The sequence below is a fragment of the Ascaphus truei genome, chromosome 2 (genome assembly GCF_040206685.1).
Source record: "Ascaphus truei isolate aAscTru1 chromosome 2, aAscTru1.hap1, whole genome shotgun sequence".
Classification (NCBI taxonomy): domain Eukaryota; kingdom Metazoa; phylum Chordata; class Amphibia; order Anura; family Ascaphidae; genus Ascaphus; species Ascaphus truei.
In genome coordinates this window covers 203,821,118-203,842,404 of record NC_134484.1, presented here as the reverse complement: position 1 = coordinate 203,842,404, position 21,287 = coordinate 203,821,118, and the positions used below count along the sequence as shown (strand labels likewise).

The 21,287-nt window shown below is 44.2% G+C and overlaps 1 protein-coding gene across 1 annotated transcript in view; it reads right to left on the bottom strand.

The window, feature by feature from the left end:
* The window catches only part of PHLPP1 (PH domain and leucine rich repeat protein phosphatase 1), a 134,662-nt gene that overhangs the window by 35,516 nt on the left and 77,859 nt on the right, over positions 1-21,287 (bottom strand). The window contains exons 5-10 of the mRNA XM_075585857.1: positions 17,420-17,566; positions 16,143-16,373; positions 11,827-12,029; positions 9,158-9,218; positions 7,624-7,719; positions 3,184-3,339 (exon numbers count right to left, since the gene is read on the bottom strand). Of these exons, the coding sequence (XP_075441972.1) occupies positions 3,184-3,339; positions 7,624-7,719; positions 9,158-9,218; positions 11,827-12,029; positions 16,143-16,373; positions 17,420-17,566 (894 nt within the window). The remainder of the gene's footprint in view (positions 1-3,183; positions 3,340-7,623; positions 7,720-9,157; positions 9,219-11,826; positions 12,030-16,142; positions 16,374-17,419; positions 17,567-21,287) is intronic.

The following is a 21,287-nucleotide window of genomic DNA, read 5'->3' as shown; positions in this document are numbered from 1 at the left end:
TTCCAATCAAATTTTAAAATCACCTACAAAGTTCTCCTCACCTTTAAGACTCTCCACTCATTGGCCCCTCCCCTACATATCCGCATTGATATCTCACTGTGCCCCTGCTTGTCTCCTGCGCTATACCCATAATGGTCTCGTCTCCACCCCTTTCACTCCTACTGCTCTCTCACCTTAAACAGTTTCCCCTCACTGCCCCTTATTTGTGGAACTCCCTCACACTCAGTATACAAACTCAGTGCAAACACCAAATAATCTAAGTCCATTGCACACACACACACACACACACACACACACACACACACACACACACACACACACACACACACACACACACACACACACACAATAGTTCTAGGCCAACGCGTTTCTCCCTCTCTCTCAAGGTCTCTTTCAACACGTTCTGATTCACGTTTCCTTATACACTGGTGTACGCTAGAAAATAACACTGGATTTATTTAGTGCTCAGTGTGATCTCCAGGGTAAGAGCTTTGGAAGGACACACACACACACACAGGAAGAATTCCAAATCACATGCTACATTATTCATTAACCCAACAAGCCTGCAAAGAACCTTCTGCCAGGCTACCACGACAAAATGCAGGAATCCGTCCTCGAAACAGATTTGCAGGAAAGGTGAAAGTCTATCGCGGTGTTAACAGGCTGTAGCACAGAGATGATTATTTAAATGTTTCAAGATAAGAAAACTTTCCATCGCAGAATTCTGCCTGCCTCGCAGTACGGGAGTTATTCGTGTCAACGGGAAATAGGCAACGTTTTATTCCGTGATTTCACTTAAATCAGCAATTCCACCCAAGAGTCCAGACAAGTTTAACTCATGTTCTGCATCTCTCTCCCTCTCCCCCGCTCCCCCCATTCAAATGTTTTAAAATATGATTGCCCTAATCTCTTGTTTGAGGTTACCGTGGTAACCTTAACACTGCACTGGGCTCTGGGGAAAGCTCCATTTTTTTTTGTAACAATTTCTTTTATTGGTCATTTTTCAAGCTAAAATTTTACATACATTGTTATCTTGAGCCCAAGATAGTTATACATTTCGACCAATGTCTTTTTCTCGTTTTCCACAAGTGGGGAAAGAGGTGAAGAAGAAAGGGAGAAGGGAGAGATAAGAAGGGAGAGGGCTATGGGGAGGGGGGAGGAGTACTAACAGGGGAGAAGGAGGGAGGAAGAGAGGGGGGGGGGGGGGTCTGGGCCCGTGTCCATATCTTCGATTTGAGTGTGTGGCGAGTTTGCCCGCTTTAGGATGTCCTTTGTGTGGTCTTCTCTAGTTCTATCTCCCTAGCCAGGGTTCCCAGGTATTCTGGAATTGGGGTATCTTTTTCTGGAGCATGGCCGTGAGCTTCTCCATTAACATTACCTCATTTATTCTCCTGATCACAGTAGTCCTTGGGGGAGGCTTGATCTGTTTCCAGGCCGCTGCTATTGAGCACCTGGCTGCTGTTAATATGGCCGTGGTGAGCCTGGACATCGGGGAGGGGACATCCTCTATAGGTTTGCCCAGCACCAGGATCAGTGGGTCAAACGGGAGAGTAAGTCCCGTTGTGTCCTCTACAAGTGTCTGGATCATGTTCCAGTACTTCTGAATCTCTGGACATGACCACCAAATGTGGGCCATGTCCCCCTTTTGACCACATCCCCGCCAGCAAATATCCAATGTGCCGGGGTAGATTTGGCTCAGTCTGGCTGGAGTCAGGTACCACTGATACATAATTTTATAGATGTTCTCTTTTGTTATTGTGCATATTGATGTTTTTTTAGCTTGTTCCCAGATCTCTGCCCAGTCTTCCTGATCTATTTGAATCTGGAGGTCCTCTGACCATTTTTGCATGTACCGGTGAGTAGGAGCCCGAGATCCGAGCTCCAAACCCTTGTAGATCTCGGATATCAGGCCTCTCTGGTATCTGTTTTTGATGCAGAGAGATTCGAACCTGGTGAGTGGAGGGAATTTGGCTGCTGGGGACAGTGCTAGTAGAAAGTGGCGGACTTGTAGGTACTTGAATAAGTGGAGATCATGAAATTGATATTTGTTTTTAAGCTCTTGGTAAGTCAAGATCTCCTCTTTCTGCAGCAGATCAGTAACCAGCTTAATGTTATGACCCTGAAATTGGTCGAATTGTCTTTGGGAGCACCCCGGTGGGAAGTTGGGGTTCCCGAAGAGTGGTGTGAGCTGGGAAGGGGATGCTATCAGACCATACTTCCCTTTGCTTCTAAGCCATATATTCCACGTGCATCTCATTGCTCCAAGATCAAATCTCTGTGGTCCAGTCCTACTGCTGTTTGGAGCCCACATTGCTAACTGGAGAGGGCTGTGACGTGCATAGTGGGTTTCTATTTCGGAAAGCTCCATTTTTAACCTCGCGGACACTTAATATTTCAAGAAGATTTATCTCCTGAACTAAGCATCAGGTGTAAAAAAATAAAAACAGCTTTGGAAGGGACAAGAGAAGATCGCTTCTATAAAATGCAAACAATGGTGTTCCTACGCCTCAATCCTCTATACTTTTTATTTTGTGTTTCTTTAATAAAATTACTCCCAAATCTACTTTCATCGCAGCCTTTTAGATCAGAATAAGACATACAGCGCAACATGTTAACCCCCTTCTAGGAGCTCCACCACCTCTATACAATGTGTTCCTGGCCTCTTCCACAACGAAGGGGGTATTTCAACATGGTCTGAAGCAGTGAGATTGGCCGCGTCAGACCATACTAAATTACCCCCCAAGTAACACATTTCTATTGTACAGAGAGCAATACGTCGTAGACCAGTAAGTCAGAAAATTGTTATGGGTGACCTGCACCGAGAAACTGGAACAGAAAAACACAGCTGGAGCTGATGTCATCAAATAAGCTGACATCATTAATCATTACCATACTATCTGATGGCATCACAGCACTAGATCCACGAAGCAAGGCACTGTCTGGAACCTGCACACAAAGTATTAAACTGCGCGCCTTCATCGTGCCTGTAAATATATACCACAGAGCGCAGCATACGCAGCCGTCAGCCCAACACAACCAAGTATTCCCACTGTGCAGAACACAAGCGCTTACAAAAGCGCTGCTTCTTTGCGAGTCGTGTGCTCTGAACTAGGTGCGCTAGAGCAGGCACACACTGAACTAGCAGCGACACACTTTACAAATCCTGTCCACGGCTCTTCCTACCTGTCTGACTTCAGCAGCAGGTTGGGGGGGAGCTCCAGCAGCTGATTATGCTGCACGTCCAGTATCTCCAGCTGGGTGCGCTCAATCCGTTCTGGAAGTCGCAGCAACCGGTTGTAGCCCAGGAGCAGCTTCCGCAGACCACTGGTGCAGAGCAACCTGAGCGCAACGAAAGACGGGGGGGAAACAAATGCAACGTAAGCAGGACTCTGATCACACATTAAAAGTTACCTCTGTCATGCAACATTTACCAATCAATTTATCTGTTGCCTCTATTTTTGAGCACCGGTCCAACTCTGAGGGATTAAATAATAATGATCACTTTATTTCACATAGCACTTTTCTCCCAATGGGACACAAAGCACTTCCCTGTTACAGTATAGTGCACGGTATGCAGCGCATAGGATTGTTACAGGCGGGTCCATGGCCGGGTGAGCTTACACTATGTTTTTGGTGCCTGAGGCACGGGTCGATAAAGTAACTTGACCAAGGTCACAAGGAGCCGACACCGGGAATTAAGCCAGACTCCCGATCGACTCTGTAAACAATGACACAGAGTTTGAGTGTCTTTACTCACCGAGCCGCGCCTACTAAATTAATTCGTTAATATATCCCGCGCACACTCGTTGAAAGGCCAATAAGAGAATGGTTACACATGACTTGATATGTAAAGGCCTGTTAACGGTTCAAGCTTTATTGTACACAGATTCGGAATCGATACATTATACACTGGAACTTTCAAAACCACGTTACATTATCTAAATACTATACACACACACACACACACACACACACACACACACACACACACACACACTAAATTCATTACGTGTTTTATTAGAGGAGCAAGATTAATCTTCATCTGCCACCTGTTATTCTCCTGGGACTGAGGTTTAATCAGCAGATGCCTGTGTCCCCAGCTGACCGATCATTCATTCAATCAAAGTATCTCCAGTTACATGACAACAGCTGAATGTCCATTCCCCTCCACCTTTTTTTTTTAACCCATACATTAATGGGTAGAACGGGTGGGGTTAAAAATGACTTGAGCATCTTCCTGCATGCTCAAAACTTCCTGCCACAATATGTGCCTTTTTATTCCTCTAACATTGTAGTGCAGAACATTTACAGCATGCAGGCAAACAGATCAAAGCAGCGGTCAGCCGATCGCTTGACAGATGATGTAGGACACAGTGTACAGCAACTTGTCATCTCCCTCAGCACTGATACGTGTAATGGTGAGAAGCAGTTTTCATTTAACAAGAATGCCCATGCTGTCCGTCACTTATCCCCGCTTTACCTCCGTGTTACTGTCATCCCCCTGGACATACACCTCAATTTCTTGACAACTTTGCTACCTGGCCTCGTCCCTTGATACACCTACTGACATCCTGGGAGACTTCAACATACCTATTGACAATCCCAATGCCACATCAGCTGCCGATCTTCTCTAACGTACTCCTATGATCTCGCGCCCTGTGGACCACCTCTCCTATTCACAACAATGGACACTCCCTTGACCTGGCTTTCTCCCGCTTCTGCTCCATCTCCTATAACATGCCTTTTCCTCTCATCATCCCCTCCTAACTTTTAGCCTCACTCTACTAGCTACAGCAGGGGTGCACAAAACTTTTTTTTGTTTTCCCCCTGCATCCTCATGGGCCCCCCACCTTTTCTCCGGCATTGGCGGCGTCATTTGACATTACCATGCGACGACGCATTGCCGTTTGACCCCGGGGCGTTATTTGACTGTGCTGTCATGGCAACGCATCGCCAGAAGTCACCGGAGAGAAGGTAAGGTCTCGCACGCTCTCCCGGCAACCTCCAAAAGTGCTCACGCATTGTGGACCGGTACTGGAGGAATCCCGCTCTAAAGCAGATTTCCTCTACAATAAATTGATACTCATCCTAGAACATAGCCCTTTCCCTTGCCAAGCAAACCTACTTTTCTTAACTCTCACAAACTCAGTCCAACACCCTACGCCTATATATCATCGTTAACCCCCTTCTCCGCACAACTACACCTGCACCTCTTAACCTCATGTCATGAGACCTCGCTACCCACTTCACAAACAAGAGTAAGTCATTCAGACATGACGTCTCTTCATATCAAGCTGCAGACACAACACCAACCTCCCCTCGCACAACTAAATCCACCCTCCGCTCATTTTCCCATGTCTCTGCGCTCCTCATCTTGCCCTACACAACCTGTCCCCTTTATTCTATTCCCTCACATCTCCTCCACTCCCTCTCTGGCACACTAAACCCGACCCCAACACGCCTATCTAAACTCACTCACTCCGGCCCAATCCCATCTTCACAGCCATTCTAAAGAAACTCTCTTGGCCCAGCCTCCCTAACTAGCGCTCTCTCTCTCTACTCCCCCTTACCGTCAAGTTACTTGAGCGACTTGTATACAACCGCCTGACTCACTCCCTTTCCTCCAGCACCCTGCTCGACTTGCTGCAATCTGGTTTCCGTCCTCCACACTCCACTGAGACAGTACTAACAAAAGTGGCCAATTGAGCACTCACAGCCAAGTCTAAGGATTACTTCTCCTTACTAATTCTCCTGGATCTTTCTGCTGCCTTTAACATGGTTGATCACAATCCTCTCCTTCAACACACTCGCTCCATTGGCCTCCATAACGAAGCTTTCTCCTTGTACATTTCCTATCTAGCCAACTGCTCCTTCAGTGTTTCCTTCTCTGGTGTCTTCTATTCACTCTCTCTCTCTGCTGGGCTCCCAGGAGGCTCTGTCCTTGGCCCTTTGCTCTCTCACTCTGTATTCGTTCAGCAGGAGATGTATAATCTAATGGCTTTCTGTACCATATGCCGATGACACCCAAATTTATCTAGGTCTGTCGTCTCGTACTGGATGTCCCAATGTTACCTGCAACTTAACATGTTCAAAACAGAATACTCTTTTTCCCCTTCCACTGCCACCCTATTACCCACACTACCCCTCATTGTCCATGACATCACAATCTCATCTACAGCTCAAGACCCCGATCTAGGGGTCATCCTGGACTGATCTCTCCCCTCCAACCTTATTGGAAGCAGCTGTGCAGCTGGACCAACCTCCACCCTATATCACAGGGGTGCGCCTCTCTGTGTATGTAATCATCACATTTCTGTACCCGCTTCGCACCGCGGAATATGCTGGGGCTTTACAAAGAAATAATTATGTATTGAAGACAAATGCAAAGGTATGTGGGTTTGTAGCACACCAAAACAGTGCAAATAAATGCAAGAAATGCGATACTTGCGCACAATGCCGGAGCTCCTGGTTCAAGGATGGCCTATCTGCAGCAATCCAAGTATACAGCAACAGGAAAGATGATCCAGGGCTCCACGGGTTTTTAGCAAAATAATTTATTCATAACACACAACGTTTCGGCCTCACTTAGGCCTTTGTCAAGTGACAGGTAATGAATCATTAGTGACTGGTAATTAATCATTACCAGTCACTTGACATAGGCCTAAGTGAGGCCGAAACGTTGTGTATTATGAATAAATTATTTTGCTAAAAACCCGTGGAGCCCTGGATCATCTTTCCTGTTGAAGACAAAAGCCACACAGAGAAATGAATAGAATAGCACATGTATGTTATCTGTTTGAGAGGACAACTACGCATCACTCTTATAGTTTACAAAGAATGACACAGGTAGGTTATTTTCTGAATGACAAACATGTATACTGCTGTTCTACCCATGTGTGTGCGCACAACAGGCATGGCCTGCATTATAAGCACTTGCCAAAGAATCTTACTTCGCAACCACATGCTGGATTTGCAGTACAGTGAAAGCACTCATCCACACAGCAATTACCTACCATTTTCAACATCTATAGTAATAGCTTTATCACATGTAAGTAAGCATGAAAGACTAGGTGACGCGATACAGTATTGTTGTGTATAGTGGTGCATTGTTAACTATTTAACGTACGCTATTTTATTAAAAAAAAAAAAAGCAGCAAAGCAAAAGTTAAGGTAATAAAATTAAGGTTCTGGATATTTCCATAAGAGCCGGCCATCTAATCTGTGTGTTTCGGAGGTATAACCCTCCTATTCAATATGGTTACACACTGAAGAACATAGTTAATGCTGAAGCAACTCAAATCGAATGGAAGCTGGTGCACTATCAACACTGCCTTCCACAGCTTCTGACCATAGTGAACCAGGCCCACAGGGATACAAGGGTTGTGTGTGAGGTCACTCATCTGTGTACAAACCAGGCTGTCCCACTGCAGAGCTAAATACTACTATCCCCTTTAATCAATTCCTGGCTATGTCTACACATTGATCACTCCACCTGGCTCCTTTCTGCTTTGGATTGCTCATGGTTTGAGTCTGCGTCCATATTTCAAACGTACAAAGCAGTGAGCTGCTGTGCTTTTCGCGCCACTCAACTTCTACTTACAGGGAAAAGCATGCAGTACTCACCGGGCAGGCAGCTCTCTCAGGTAATTGTGGCTCACATCCAGTACTTCTAAGCTTTTGCTTTCACTAACCCACTCAGGGAGGCCGTCCAGACGATTTCTACATAGAACACGGAAAGAAAAAGAAGAAGAAAAAGACAGCTCAAGTATAGCCCTTTTGCGCAATGAAAAGCTTTCCTTGTGAGTACTGTGTAGGGCAAGAAAATGGGTGAGGTGAACAGAATTGCCCATCATTATGTGACTACAGTATGTCATTTCTTCTAAAAGAGTAATGATAACCTAGCGCTTCTTTCAAAGCCACAACCTTCAGACAATATTTAAAAATCACCTAACATAACTGTGCAGCTTTGACAGCAAGTCTCTGTCAACAGCACAAAATGAAGAGGCTCAGCCAAGACATGTTTTCAAGCATGTTAATGCTATTCCTATGAGCACGGCATGATAACCATTATATTTTGCACTTAGAAGATTATGGATTTTTCAACCGCAGTACGAAACCTCCAGGGATGTGTGTTAACAAGTCGTATCCAAGAGACATTGAAAAATCCGGCCATACTATGATTTCAGCCAGGCACACATACCGGATACACCATGTCGAACCGATATGCTTATGAGCAGATTCTTGTTTTAACCAATTTACTGCGCAAAGCTTGTGTTGCTGGGCTGAAGAAAGTGCATCATGTGCAATGGTAAGTGATGCTGCATAAAAGAATAACCAGTGAGAAACCTCACAGTAGGACTTCAAAAAATGTTCACATTTAAAAGAACTCTAATAATTGTGCGGAGGAAACACCACTTTGGATTTAACAGCTAAGCGGTTTCAATCATGCAGCGTTAACAAATATTTCAGAAGCATCATAATGCCTCTAATTTATCATCTATTCAAATACCCACATGATTTTTTTTTTATGGTCAGGATTACCTTTCAGCAAACCACTGTAAAAAAATTCACACCCGATCATATAACACTAGAAGCGTTGCAGTGTGAGGTGAGAGTTCCGAAATAATGAGTTATATATTCGTGTACAGTTTATAGATGAGGCTTTGCATGTACAAAGGTGAGTAAACTCATTAAACTTGTTTCAGAAGTCATTAAGCATGCAGGGCCATTAGAAAATAAATTCCAAAGGAAGAAGTGTTAGTGTGTGTTTTTCCACTGGATTGCAATATAGTTTGCTCAGTTGCTTTTGGCCTTTATACTTTCTTTCAGAAAAGTAATTCATGCTAAAGATTAGCCTGCAGTCGTCAAAAATACCTCTCAGTAAGCACATTGTAAAGCAAAGTCTAACACTGATTTCTGCACATAGGTAGCCCCATGTTACAAATATTGCCGACTGACTCTGATGCCTATTGGGAATCATATTGCTGTCAATGACTAGCAGATCCTTATGGCAACAGAAGGGTTTGTTTATTAATATGTTCTCTCTCACGAGTATAGCATCGTGGGGCTTGTGACCCTGGTGAGAGGGGGACTTTGACCCTTTTAAGCTTTTTGTGGGCCATTCCTCTGACCCATTTATTAGAATGTGTGGCATTACCTGGAAACATCCATGAAGGTTAGATGCGTAGGGACTGGATACACATCCAGGTGGGTGAGTTCTGGAACAAACACATAGGTATATTTAGTAAGCATTGCTGATCTTACTGGAGCAGATGGACATATGGCGCTTTTATTTATAGCACTACTCCTAGTTAAACATGTTCAAGATCCCAGAGAACAGTTGTGCTACTGGCAACTTCCGGAAAAACAGAACACACCCCTCCCCTCCCTAATAAACTATGGCAAAAATACAGAAGCTATTGATAAGATATTCGATTTAAAAAAAAAAAAAAAGTTTGGCTTAAGACAATAGGTATTCTATTTTCTTGATACCAGAATTCATTTATGTTATGCATTCAGGGGAGATTCAAGTTCGTTGGATCACAGCGGTATCTTATCATCCGGTTTTATTTCTGACCGCCACAGAGTTCGGCAGGCATATTCTCCAGCCTTCTAAATGAACCTAAATGTCACTAGAGAATATTTTTTCTAAAATCAGTGTAGGATCTGAAGTACATTCATTTCATCACATATTTATATGAATGAGAAAACCAAAGTTTCTTCTTTATAACAGTGTGTTGGGGGCCAACACCTGCAGAACAGAAGAAAGCCTCCTCCCTTTCCTGGGTGTTCAGTAAATAACAACCAAAGAAGCAAAATAGTACACTTCGCCATACAATCTAAAGAAATGGAAACGTACAGTATGCAAAAAATAAAATAAAATGTGGGGGGTAATTATGCTCATTGTTATACACGATCAGTCCCTCTCTCCTAGCCCCCCCATGCCAGGATAAACAAATGGCGATTAAGCTCAGCCCAATGTTTGTGCTACCAAACGTTCAACAAATCGGGCTCCATCAGCCACTACAAGGCTCCCTGCTCTCCTTCACACAGAAATGGTCTGTCCAGCCGAGCAATAGGAAGAGAGACGACCGCAAGAGAACCGACAAACAAAAACATATCTCATGGTTGGGAACCTTGCATGGAGGGACTCGGAGAAATGTAATGATCGTACATCGGTAAGCATAATTCCCTTTTTCCGCCCACGTCCCACCTATGCCAGTACAAACGTATGGGGATAGACCCCAGCAATCCCCGTCTCGGATGGGAGGAAAAAATTAAAAAACAACAAGAAACAGAAGTCCAATATCTGAGACAAATGTCTTTAAAAAGTTGGTAGAGTGAACAGGTTCTATGGGGGGCGTCAGAGTGCCTGCGCGAATAAAGGTAGCAGAGCTATCCAGCGCCTGCGCAAAAAAAAAAAAAAAAAAAGTAGAGCGATCAGGCGTCTTCGCAAAAAAAAAAAAAAAAGTGACAGAGCATAACAGCTCCATGCCAGAAAAGTTAGAAAGGGAGATAAGCTTATGGCCAAGAATTGTAGTACCAGCTTATGAACAGCGCACCACAGCGCCAGAGGATCTGACAAACATAGATGGCATATCCTGCCTTTTGGAACCACCGGTGTGGCCAGTTTCCATACCCATGGCGCCTACACTCTGGATTGGAGTAGCGTCAAAACCACCGCAGCAAAATCTTCAGCCTGCAGTGAAATCCTCTGCAGGTAAGCAGGATGGTATAGTTACCGGTGAATACCACAGTGCAGTGGGCATACTTTCAGCACAATGGTAAGGACCACACAAGCCCAAACCGGCTTATTACCCACTAGCCGAACGAGCATCTCACGGCGTTTGGGGACTTTGGGCAATCTTCTCCTTTGCCTGGGAATAAGGAAGCCTGATGCTACCTGTACCCAGATGCATCAGTAAAACAACAAAACCTGCGAGGAGAGAACCTACACCCTGGACTGGTAGGACCAAAATAGCGGCTGTGAGGAGGAGAACAGGGAGCCTTGTAGGGGCCAATGGAGTCTGAGTCGTTGAAAGGTTTGTCCTACCTCCAACTAGGAGGGGCTTAATCCCCATTCGTTTGCACTAGCATAGCAGGGACACGGGAGAAATATATATATTTCTGCAAGTGCTACAAGCAACGATAAAACCCCAGAAAAAAAACAAAAACAAAAAAAAAGCCTTGTTTCATGCGGACAATGGATCTTTGATCAAGTGTCGCTTTGTTTGTTTAGTTATGTACTGCTTTAATTGCCTGAACGCTGGCACCTTCATATTAACACTAGGAGTCCTCTAGTCTCAAGGAAACACCATTCCTTCTGAAGAATGGACCTGAGGTGGAGTTCTTGGTCCCTGAAGACCACAGAAATGTCAGTAAAGAGGCGATTTCCTGAGGTTTAAGTACCGGAAAGAAAATGCCACAAATTATTTATTTAATACACTGCATCATGGTTACAATCACTAACATTTCGATTAGGAGAAGGAGGGGCTCAGCGAGTAAAGACACTGACTGGCGCTGAGTTTGAAGCAGGGGAACCTGGTTCAATTCCTGGTGTCAGCTCCTTGTGACCTTGGGCAAGTCACTTTATCTCCCTGTGCCTCAGGCACCAAAAACAGATTGTAAGCTCCACGGTGCAGGGACCTGCAAAATGCCTCTGTAAAGCGCTACGTAAAACTAGCAACGAACATGCTATTATTATTATTAAAGCACTTCTTAATTTTACATTAGAAGTCAAAACGGTAACGTTTGGGTGTTTTCGCTATACATATTGACAATGTATTCTGTCACTTACATATGCTACTCCTTAGAAGAAAGCCTTACCATTAGACGAGGCATAAAGGGCTTTGAAGAAATAGCCGCTGATCTTAAGCGAGGTCAGGCTATTCCTCTCGCAGTGCAGGACCTCCAAGTTGCTTAGAACAGTCACATCAAGCTCGCTCATCTTGTTATCTCGCAGGTCCAAATGGGTTACGTGAAGCAGGAAGTCGGAGTCATCCACCAGCAAGCACCCGATTGCATTCAACCTGGTCAGGGAAATAACAAAAACAAAAAATGGTTTGCAATTGACACAGACCCAAGTTTGGGAGAACATGTGTAAAACTTCCTCTTGTTTGAAGCTCTGTGCAGGGGGGGGATCTTGTGAAAATCCCTACTTCCTCAGCAAGGCCTGAAAGCTTTGCACATTTTCTTAGACTGTGCCGACAGTGACACAATTGTTATACTTCGCAGAACCAATGAAGTATTATTATTTTTTATTCTTGTTTTTTATTTGAACGATTCACAGGTTCGCGGCAGAAGTGTGCGCTCAAAGCTATGTTCAGGATGCCTGCCCTTGAAATAAACATAAAACACAAGCAGAACCCCATATTGAGACTGAACATCTGCACACGTCTAATGCTTCAGTTCAAAAAGCAAAAACACATCATGGAGTAGCCGCCTGTAACAAACCAACAGAGAAATACGTGCTACACGTCTGATAATACTCAGCAGGAACATTATGAAGTGCAGTATGCTGCGTCTCTTACATGTGAGGAGTTCGGAGAGATGCGTCAGTACAGACAGTGGTCTTTAACAAATGGCGACATGATTTTAGCTTAACGTTTGGACACCCCCTCCCGACCCCCAAAAAGACACTTGGATGGAATCTGAAATTATACTAGATTTATTGAGTCACTAAACCTGTGCACAGAGGATTTATATATTCAGTGCGTTTGTAATCTAGTTTTGGTGACCGACGCTCAAGCAATTTGCTCCGAGGTAACAAGAAGCTTATACCACGATTCATTAAGTGTTTTTCCACTCCAGGGATAGTTTACACTATGCCACTCATTTCCCCAGACTACATGGAAATAATGGTTTGGTTTTTTTACTTGCTAAGGGCCGTTCTATAGTGGCGGGGCGTGCTACGCCGTGCACACGCGCGGCAGTTATAGATGGCTGAGGTTAGTCAGCCCTTCTATATAAGGGCCGCGCGCGCACGGCAGGGAGCCGACAGACAGCGGCGAAGACGGGAAAATAATCTTTTTGCGCCGCTACCGGCGCTGAATGTATGTATATGTGTGTGTATATATGTATATATGTATTTGTGTGTCTGCACAAATTTAATAAATATTTTATTTTTACCAATGTTTTTTTTTTTATAAATAATAATAAACACACACGCTCGCACACACACACAGGCACACACACACAGGCACACACACACACACACACACACACACACACACACACACGCACGCACGCACGCACTATATAACAGCCCTTATGCAGTGCAGGTTTCCAACAGTTCTGCAAAAATCTCTGCCCCTTTGAGAATTACAACTAAATGTCCCATGCAATCGTGGCGCTGTAATGTGTGGTTGAATGGCTATGTGTGATATGTGACCATTGGCTACCAAGTGTGAAGCAACTGCACTTATGGGTGCAGTAAGCAATAGGACTGCAAGGGCTGTGTATAAGCATGTGAAGAGGGCGCTGTGCACTTCTATAAGAACAGCCTTCAGGCTGCGTGTTCCCGACTGTGCAGACTTCTCATACTAGTGAACCAGTTCATTGTGTCTTACATGTAGAACTACCCAAAGGCAAGAGTTTCATTTCAGGTCATTAGTTCAGGTTTCTGCATTGTTTCCATGTATTGCCTGTAGTCGGGGGCTTTGAAAAGTGATTTACAGTGCGGCGTTTAGTTGCAATGCTCGTTTCTAGCTATATATTAAATGTGTCTAATGCACTCCTAGCAAACACTCCAATTGCAGGCCCCATGCATAACCTGAAACACTACAACCCAATCACAGTGTAGGACTGAATAGACAATTTATAGGGTGCATCATTCCTACCTCCTCTAAAGTAAATACGTACGATAGAGCAGTTAAGACAGTTGTAGAACGCCTGCATTGTCAATGTATTTCTATTTGCAGATATGGTATATTGGTAATACGCTGTGTGCACACTGGCCAAGGAGAGAAGAGGCAGCTGTTGGTCCTATCATTAGCAGCTAAGCCACAGATACATTACTAAGCCAATGTTGATAAACCCTATGTAAAATATTGGTACAGGATACACGGGCAGGCACTGATCACACACATCAAGAAGTGAAGCTGCATAGGCTTGCAGAGAGGTTCTAGGGAGAAGAGTATTACAGGTAGAAAGTATATATCAATATAGTTCCCGAAACAAAATTACAATTGGGATTTACATTTACTACAATTTTCTTTCAAGAAGAAATAAAGTCGCACGCTCCCACAAAAAAAAAAAAAAAAAAAAAATAAAGTCATATCAAGAACACGTTGTCGTTGGGATCCATTTCCAACTTCATTATATCAACAATGTCATTTATATACACACAGCGTAAAAACAGGCCATTTTGATTTTCTCCCCCCAAAAAACTTGGTAAAAAGAAAACATTTGTTATAATGGGCAGAGGGGGTGTTTGACCTGTGCTGTGTTGCTAGTCCCCCTAACCATGCAAGCGAAGGGGGGGGGGGGGAGAGGGAGACACGGTTTTAATGATGAAAATACGTTTTAACTATTGGGAAATGAATGCAAAGAATGTATCCAAAAATTCTCTACCCAGAATAAAGGTAAACATGGATTACAAACAGTGCGCTCCTGTAAAATCTCTGAGGACAGGAAGTGCTTTGGTGCATTAGTGGACCCCTTCCAAAGAACATTCATCTTCATTCTGCCCTTCCGTGGCAGAGGGACCAGCATGGAATGCTCTGAATGCCATAGAAGCCTCATCAACCCACTCGCAACCCCTCTCCTCAATGCAAGGGGGATATCCCTCTCAGGTGGGACACCATTTATCAAGGGAAATGAGAGCCTGAAAGAACAGGGGAGGGCTGCTTCCCATGGGGTGCATACAAGCAACATCTGTTGTGCAGATCTGCCGAGCAGGTTCATCATTGGTTACGGTTTCTACTGCACAGACATTTCTAACGTGTTCCGTTAAAGAAACTACACTTGTAAATCCAAAGTGGCAGGTACGCAGCCAATTTCAGCATCGCTACATTTGCGGCCAATCTGTTGCTGTACGAGTTCCAACCCGGCCTATAAATCTATAACTGCATCACTGATTTATTGCACGAGGAGATACTTTTTGCTGGAGTCCGCAGAAATGATACCGCATCTTTTTGTAGCGTGCCAGCTAGATCACTGATATTCATAGCAAAAAGGTTGTTTGATAAGAGACTACAGAAATGTACATTACCTCCTATTCCCCACATTTTGCTATCCTGCACCATATGTAATGCAGGCGATGAAAAACAGGCAATGGACTCTTTTCGGAATGTCCTACAAGGTATACGCGAGACCAAATTACAGTTTTGTCTCCCACCCGCTCGTTATCCTAAAATGAATATTGCACATTTTCCCCTCATCATTTGCAGCTTAATTATTTAATTTACTCAAGTCCATTTAAAAACGAAACATGATACAATGAAGCTGCGTCCTCCGTTTCCCTCCATACACTTCAGGGTCTAATGTAACGTTCTGTGAAGGAATCTGGGGCTGGAGAATGAGTAGCGGCGTCGCCGACTCTAACCAACCCTTTCCCCCAGGCAGCTTCAATGGCAGGACAGGGAGGTAACGAGTCGGCTATGCCTGGAAGTGACCCTCGGTGACCTGCTGTTTCGCACCTTGTAAAGTTACATAGCCCCAGCTCTTAACCACGCTGTCATTATGGGATCCTATTTAGCTCTGATAAGCTAATAGCCGAAAGTCTCAGTACCCGATTGATAATGGTTTCCTCAGGGACATGTTGTAGGGTAAAAACGACAACCACTTGTCAGCCAGTTTCACCATTTAGAGATCATTCACTGGACTACCGCTTTAAACGGAAACTACACTTTGAGACAAATAGGTAGTGTGGGCCCTTAAACATCAGCTTGTTTTTATCTGCACATCTTATATAAGCTTTGCTGAACATTCAAACCATTACCCGAGGGGGCAACATATTTACCTAAAAGAGTTAAAAAAAAAAAAAAAAGAAAAGAAGCTAAGGGATGTAAAATACCATTTTAAATAGGAATTAGATGACAATAAGACACCCCGCTCGCAGCAAAAAGTATGCCATGAACATGTCCTGTATCCAAGCACCTTCAAACCCCCGATGCCTATACATCGCCTGTATTCCTGCATACCTTAAATCCACGTGCTTGATCTGAGGCATTCTTCTCAGAGTCTTCAGCCGTAGAACACCCAACGAGTTCCCTGGCATGCAGAGTCTGTCCATCGTGTGCATCTTCTCCAGCACCCCAGGAATGTCCGTGAACTCATTGAAGGAGAGCCCCAGGTAGCTTAGCTGGTGCATGTTCCCCAACTCGGCAGGAAGCGATTGGAGGTAGTTGCCATCCAGAAGGAACGTCTGCAAGCTGGGAAGTGAGGACACCCACGGCCTGGTAAGTCATCATAACCACAATGGCACACAGACTGTGGATCCCCAGCAATAGAAGCCCCCTCAACAATGACACATTGAATTAGTAGTTAATCTGGACTAATACCAAAAGAATAAGGGTGACCATCTGATCCTGCTTGAGAATATAGGGGTATATGTAGCTTTTTTCTTTGATACAATATGATGGTTATTTTACCCCAGATTTGCTTCTCATTTGCATTATGCCACAATACTTGCAAGACCTTCTCTCTGCTGACTATGCAGTGAAACTGACCAATCAACTTTAAACAATTTGCTTCCTAATTAACCTTTCATTATATAAGTTATGGTGGGTAAAACAAGTGACAACCCCTACACCGTACAGTGCACAGCAAATAAATAGATCACATGTGAGCACATTGACACGAATCAGACAGGTGTGCAATCCTGCTTTACACCAGTATCTCTTGGCATACAATGCTAACACTGCTGGCCATGCACTTCTTTAACCCAGGCAATGCTGACAAGATATGGAATGCGGCAGGCATAAGCTTCTAGGGATCCATGTTAAAATGGACAAGAAGCAAAAGGACAGTGTGTGCTCATTTCCATGTCATTTCCCAGAATCCCTTGCTGCAATGAAAGCACTATATGCCAAGACATAATGGGGAAAAGCAGGGTGGCAGACCAGACTGAGACATGCGAATGTGATCACAAATTAACCTCTGAAAGCCTCACTATTATATTTGACGCCTGCTTTTTCTTTGATTGTTTTTCCACGGTCTACTACTGTTGCCACTAATTGCATCTACCATACCCAAACTAGGCATCAATCTTCAACACAAAACTCAATTTTTCCTTAATTTCAGAACTTTTATGGAGTTGCATGGCAGATCTCACAGACACTAAAGGCTACTCAGGACCTACTTCGATCTTTAGGTCAAAAAAACCCTTTCCACGAAGGCCTTGAGCAAATCATGTAATTTTGGGGGGATTAACATGTCCACCTGGATTTTATTGTCTCTTCACAGTTCCGATACATACTTGTGCATGTCTCCCACTGCTGCAGGAATGACGTGAAGCGCGTTGCAGGAAAGGTTCAGTTCTGTCAAGGTGGGGATGCTGCAAACAGCCAGTGGGAAATCCCCCAGATTATTGTTGGAGAGGTTGAGGCTCTTCAACTTGGCAAACCTGCAAAATTAGGGATCAAAAGAGAAATGGTTTGCGATAAGTGAAACGTTTCATGTCTACGTGGACAAAGGCGCCGTTGGTTTAAATTATACATCTTTTGTTGTACTTACAGACTTTAAAGGAATATTGAAGCACGAACAGGTTTAGAACAAAGAAACAGAGCAATATAACATTATCTATGCATGCTGACATTGTTCACTCATCTAGAGAATTTACATTTCAAAACATCTAATCTACCTCAATTCCATCTAAGTCTTCCCTGTAACATATTAGGGTCCGTGCATCTGCTTCCAGCACTAATGCTTTAACTTTTCACGCAATGTCTTTAAGTTTAATGTATCACCCTGTTCATTTAATGTACAGGCGGGCCCCGGTAATGTTCTGTTTTATGGTCCTGCCGCAAAGCGAAAAATCGCCAGAAAGCGGAACCGGCGATTTTCGGCATTAAGCATGCGCAGACCGGCAATTTCCCCTTCTGCGCATGTGCAACCTCCGTTCTGTGCAAGCACGACCACCGTTCTGCGCATGCGCGACCTCTGCACACCCCGTTCTGCACATGTGCAGACATGGCGGCCCCCTCCCCGATACCGCTGTATGAGCGGAACGCCGTAAAGCGGGGCCCTACTGCAACCATGTATTGTTTTCATAACTGTGCCCAGGACATACTTGAAAACGAGAGGTAACCCTCAATGTATTACTTCCTGGTTAAAACATTTATAAACAGGCCAACAAGCAAAATGTCTTAAAAACAAATAAATCATGTTCAACATTTACAGAAACCTTTTATGCCGACATCTATTTAATGAAACTTATAACTGGGTTCAATGAACTTTGTAGAATAACTGTGTTTGAGGGTAGATTCACAGAGAGAGATGGAAGACAAAGCACACGGATTTGAAAAAATGAAAATATTTATTTAAGCCAACACGACGTTTCGACCACAAACGTCTTTAATCAAGTGCCAAAAAAAGGCCATTTTTTCTGCACTTGATAAAGACCATTGTGGTTGAAACGTCGTGTTGGCTTAAATAAATATTTGCATTTTTTCAAATCTGTGTGTCCTGTCTGCCCCCTCTCTCTTCGCATACCGTGGACTGGATGCAGCCTCTCGTTCATGGATGGAAGCACCGGTAACCATCATTTCTTATTTTTCATTTATTTGGTGTGCAGCGCTTATCCTTTTTCGCATTGAGGGTAGATTCAGACAGGACAGTAGAAAGGTGTGCGAGGGACGACGGGTCTGGTGTCGCAGGAGCACAGGGTGACCCTGTTCCTCGCCCCATAGAGGAATCCTGGGCCGGTGGACCCAGACATTTCTCACAGGAACCTGGATTTACACTATTTAATAGCATCATCTCTGAGTAACTTAATTTGAATGCGACCAAATAGCGGAAGATCACATGCTGGGAATTTAAAATGTTGCTGCTCAAAAACTAAAGCCTGACATGTAAAGAATGAAAGATAACGGGTGCATCCCCTGCTTCTATTATAGGGCTGCAATTACAGGTTACAATTGGGTTTCCACGTGTCCCTCAACCTCAAAAACTAGGATTACTCATTTACCAATCTGGAGGGTTCTGCACCCACTGACACACGGGCGATACCTTAGCAAAAGGTTGAACTCGCAGATAGAAAAGAACAATACAAATGTGCTCTAGAATAAAGTAGTAGTAAAGGCAAACGTTTTCTGCATGCTCGGTACGACGGCACAAAGCACGGCTTTTAGATTGGGTTTCCCAGAGCATCAAATACATCAGTTTTTTGGAAGTGATGTTTTTGGTGTCTTATGGTAATATAAGTTTAGGAGGTTTCAGCTCCTTGGGTTCTATTAAAATATTTAAGGGATATTACATCTTTAATATAAGCATTTCAGTTCAGTAGCAATTCTTTTTGGACTATGAAAAAATTGTATGCTTTTTAGATCATGAAATCTAGGAATCACTCCATGCTTTGTATCTAAAAATCAAACCATCTAACAGAACAGATCCATGCATTAGAGACATTAAAGATGTGTTTAACTCCAAAAAGGCGCCACATGAAAGGGCTTCTATACTCTTATAAGAACGGTTTAAAAAGCCTTAAAAAAGGAAGCTCCTGCATTTTAAGACAGTTAAACAAATTAAACATTGCTATTCAAGAGTGCTACATTAAAACTGCAATTCATGCAGACTCTCAGCCCTAAAGTAGGTGCACCGATATCCGTACATAGATGTGTAACTGGCAGGTTTAAGACTGCAAACATACTCTATAGTGCAATATAATTCTGAAAAAGGTCTAGTGAGTTGATGAACCACTGCTTTGGGGCACTAAATCATTATGGCTTGGGAGTCACACACACATGGCTCTAGTCACCACTGGATGTTCTAGCCACGCATTGGCACTGCTGACCAACGTGTCCCACTTAGGCCTCACTTATAGTCCTGGCTACGGCGACGCCACGTCAAAACAAGTGTATTGAATCCGTTGGGTGCGCTTATAGTAGGTGCGACCGCGACGGCTTGGTCCCGATAGCTGGAAGTCAATTAAATTAGATTTTTTCGGCGACCGCCGTGTGACGTCAGTGGGCACGTGAGCGATAAAGCCAATGAGGGTGAACCGCTCACGGCCACGCCCTCCCCGTCGCCGTCTCTTGCCTCCTACACTAGAGACAAAAACCGCTACGACAACGGCGACGGATGACGTCACGACCAGGAGTAAAAGCGTGGCCGTACACGCTGTGGCTCTCGCTTTATTTCTGGCCACATTAACCACGGTTGAGCAGGTAGGCCGTGAATGGAATCTGCATTCCCCTGCTGCAGTGTTTGTCAAAACTTCAAAACAATCCGAGAGGAAGTGAATAAAAAGGCAGGGGATAACAGTCTGCCTAATGTGCATGTGTGGCCAGATCTTCTCCCGTTGCCTGACAACCATGGGGTATAGTGATGGAGAAGAGGGTTAAGGAAGGAAGGCTCTGTCTAGAAGCGACAAACAGAATGAAAGAGCGAATGAATGGAAGGCAGACAAGGAATGAAAGGATCTTTGTCACTTTCAGATGAATGTGAGGAAGCAGTCTTTTGAATAACAGTGCCTTGTTTTTGTGATGGCTGTGTCCTAACTGCTCATGATTTCCCTTGGTCTGTGCACTCTTAAATCACCAACTTTGCACTGGGCCTGAAAGCGTTGCCTGCTATGGGGGGGGGGGGGGTATTCCACACTGGACACAGGATCTGTGCTGCAGTCCCAAGTACATGCTGGCAGGAAGTGAGCAGCATCCCAGATGGTACAGGGAGACCTTGAAGATCAGAGATACACCACAGGACTGTCACCCATTTACAGCTTCCGTCTTGGCAGCAGAGTCTGGGTTTCCCCTTTCATCAAACAAAACCAAATCACCCAAAAAGAAGGTAGAACAGAAGTTGAACTTGATTGGTTGACAGACAGGCATACCACATCGTTAAAAATAAAGAAATAACACCAGACCATGAGGAGGTTTGGCTTCTGTGGGCCCTTCCTGGAGGGAGTGAGAGCCCTCTATCAAAATCCTACAGCCTACGTAAAATTATCAGGAGGCTTCTCGGACCCAATAAAAATCAGGAACGGGACTAGACAAGGATGCCCGCTTTCTCCCCTCCTATTTGCACCAACTATAGAGCCCCTGGCAGCCACAATCAGAGATGATAAAAGCATAAAAGGAATCCAAATCGCAGATAGGGAGAACAAAATCTCCCTATTTGCAGACGAC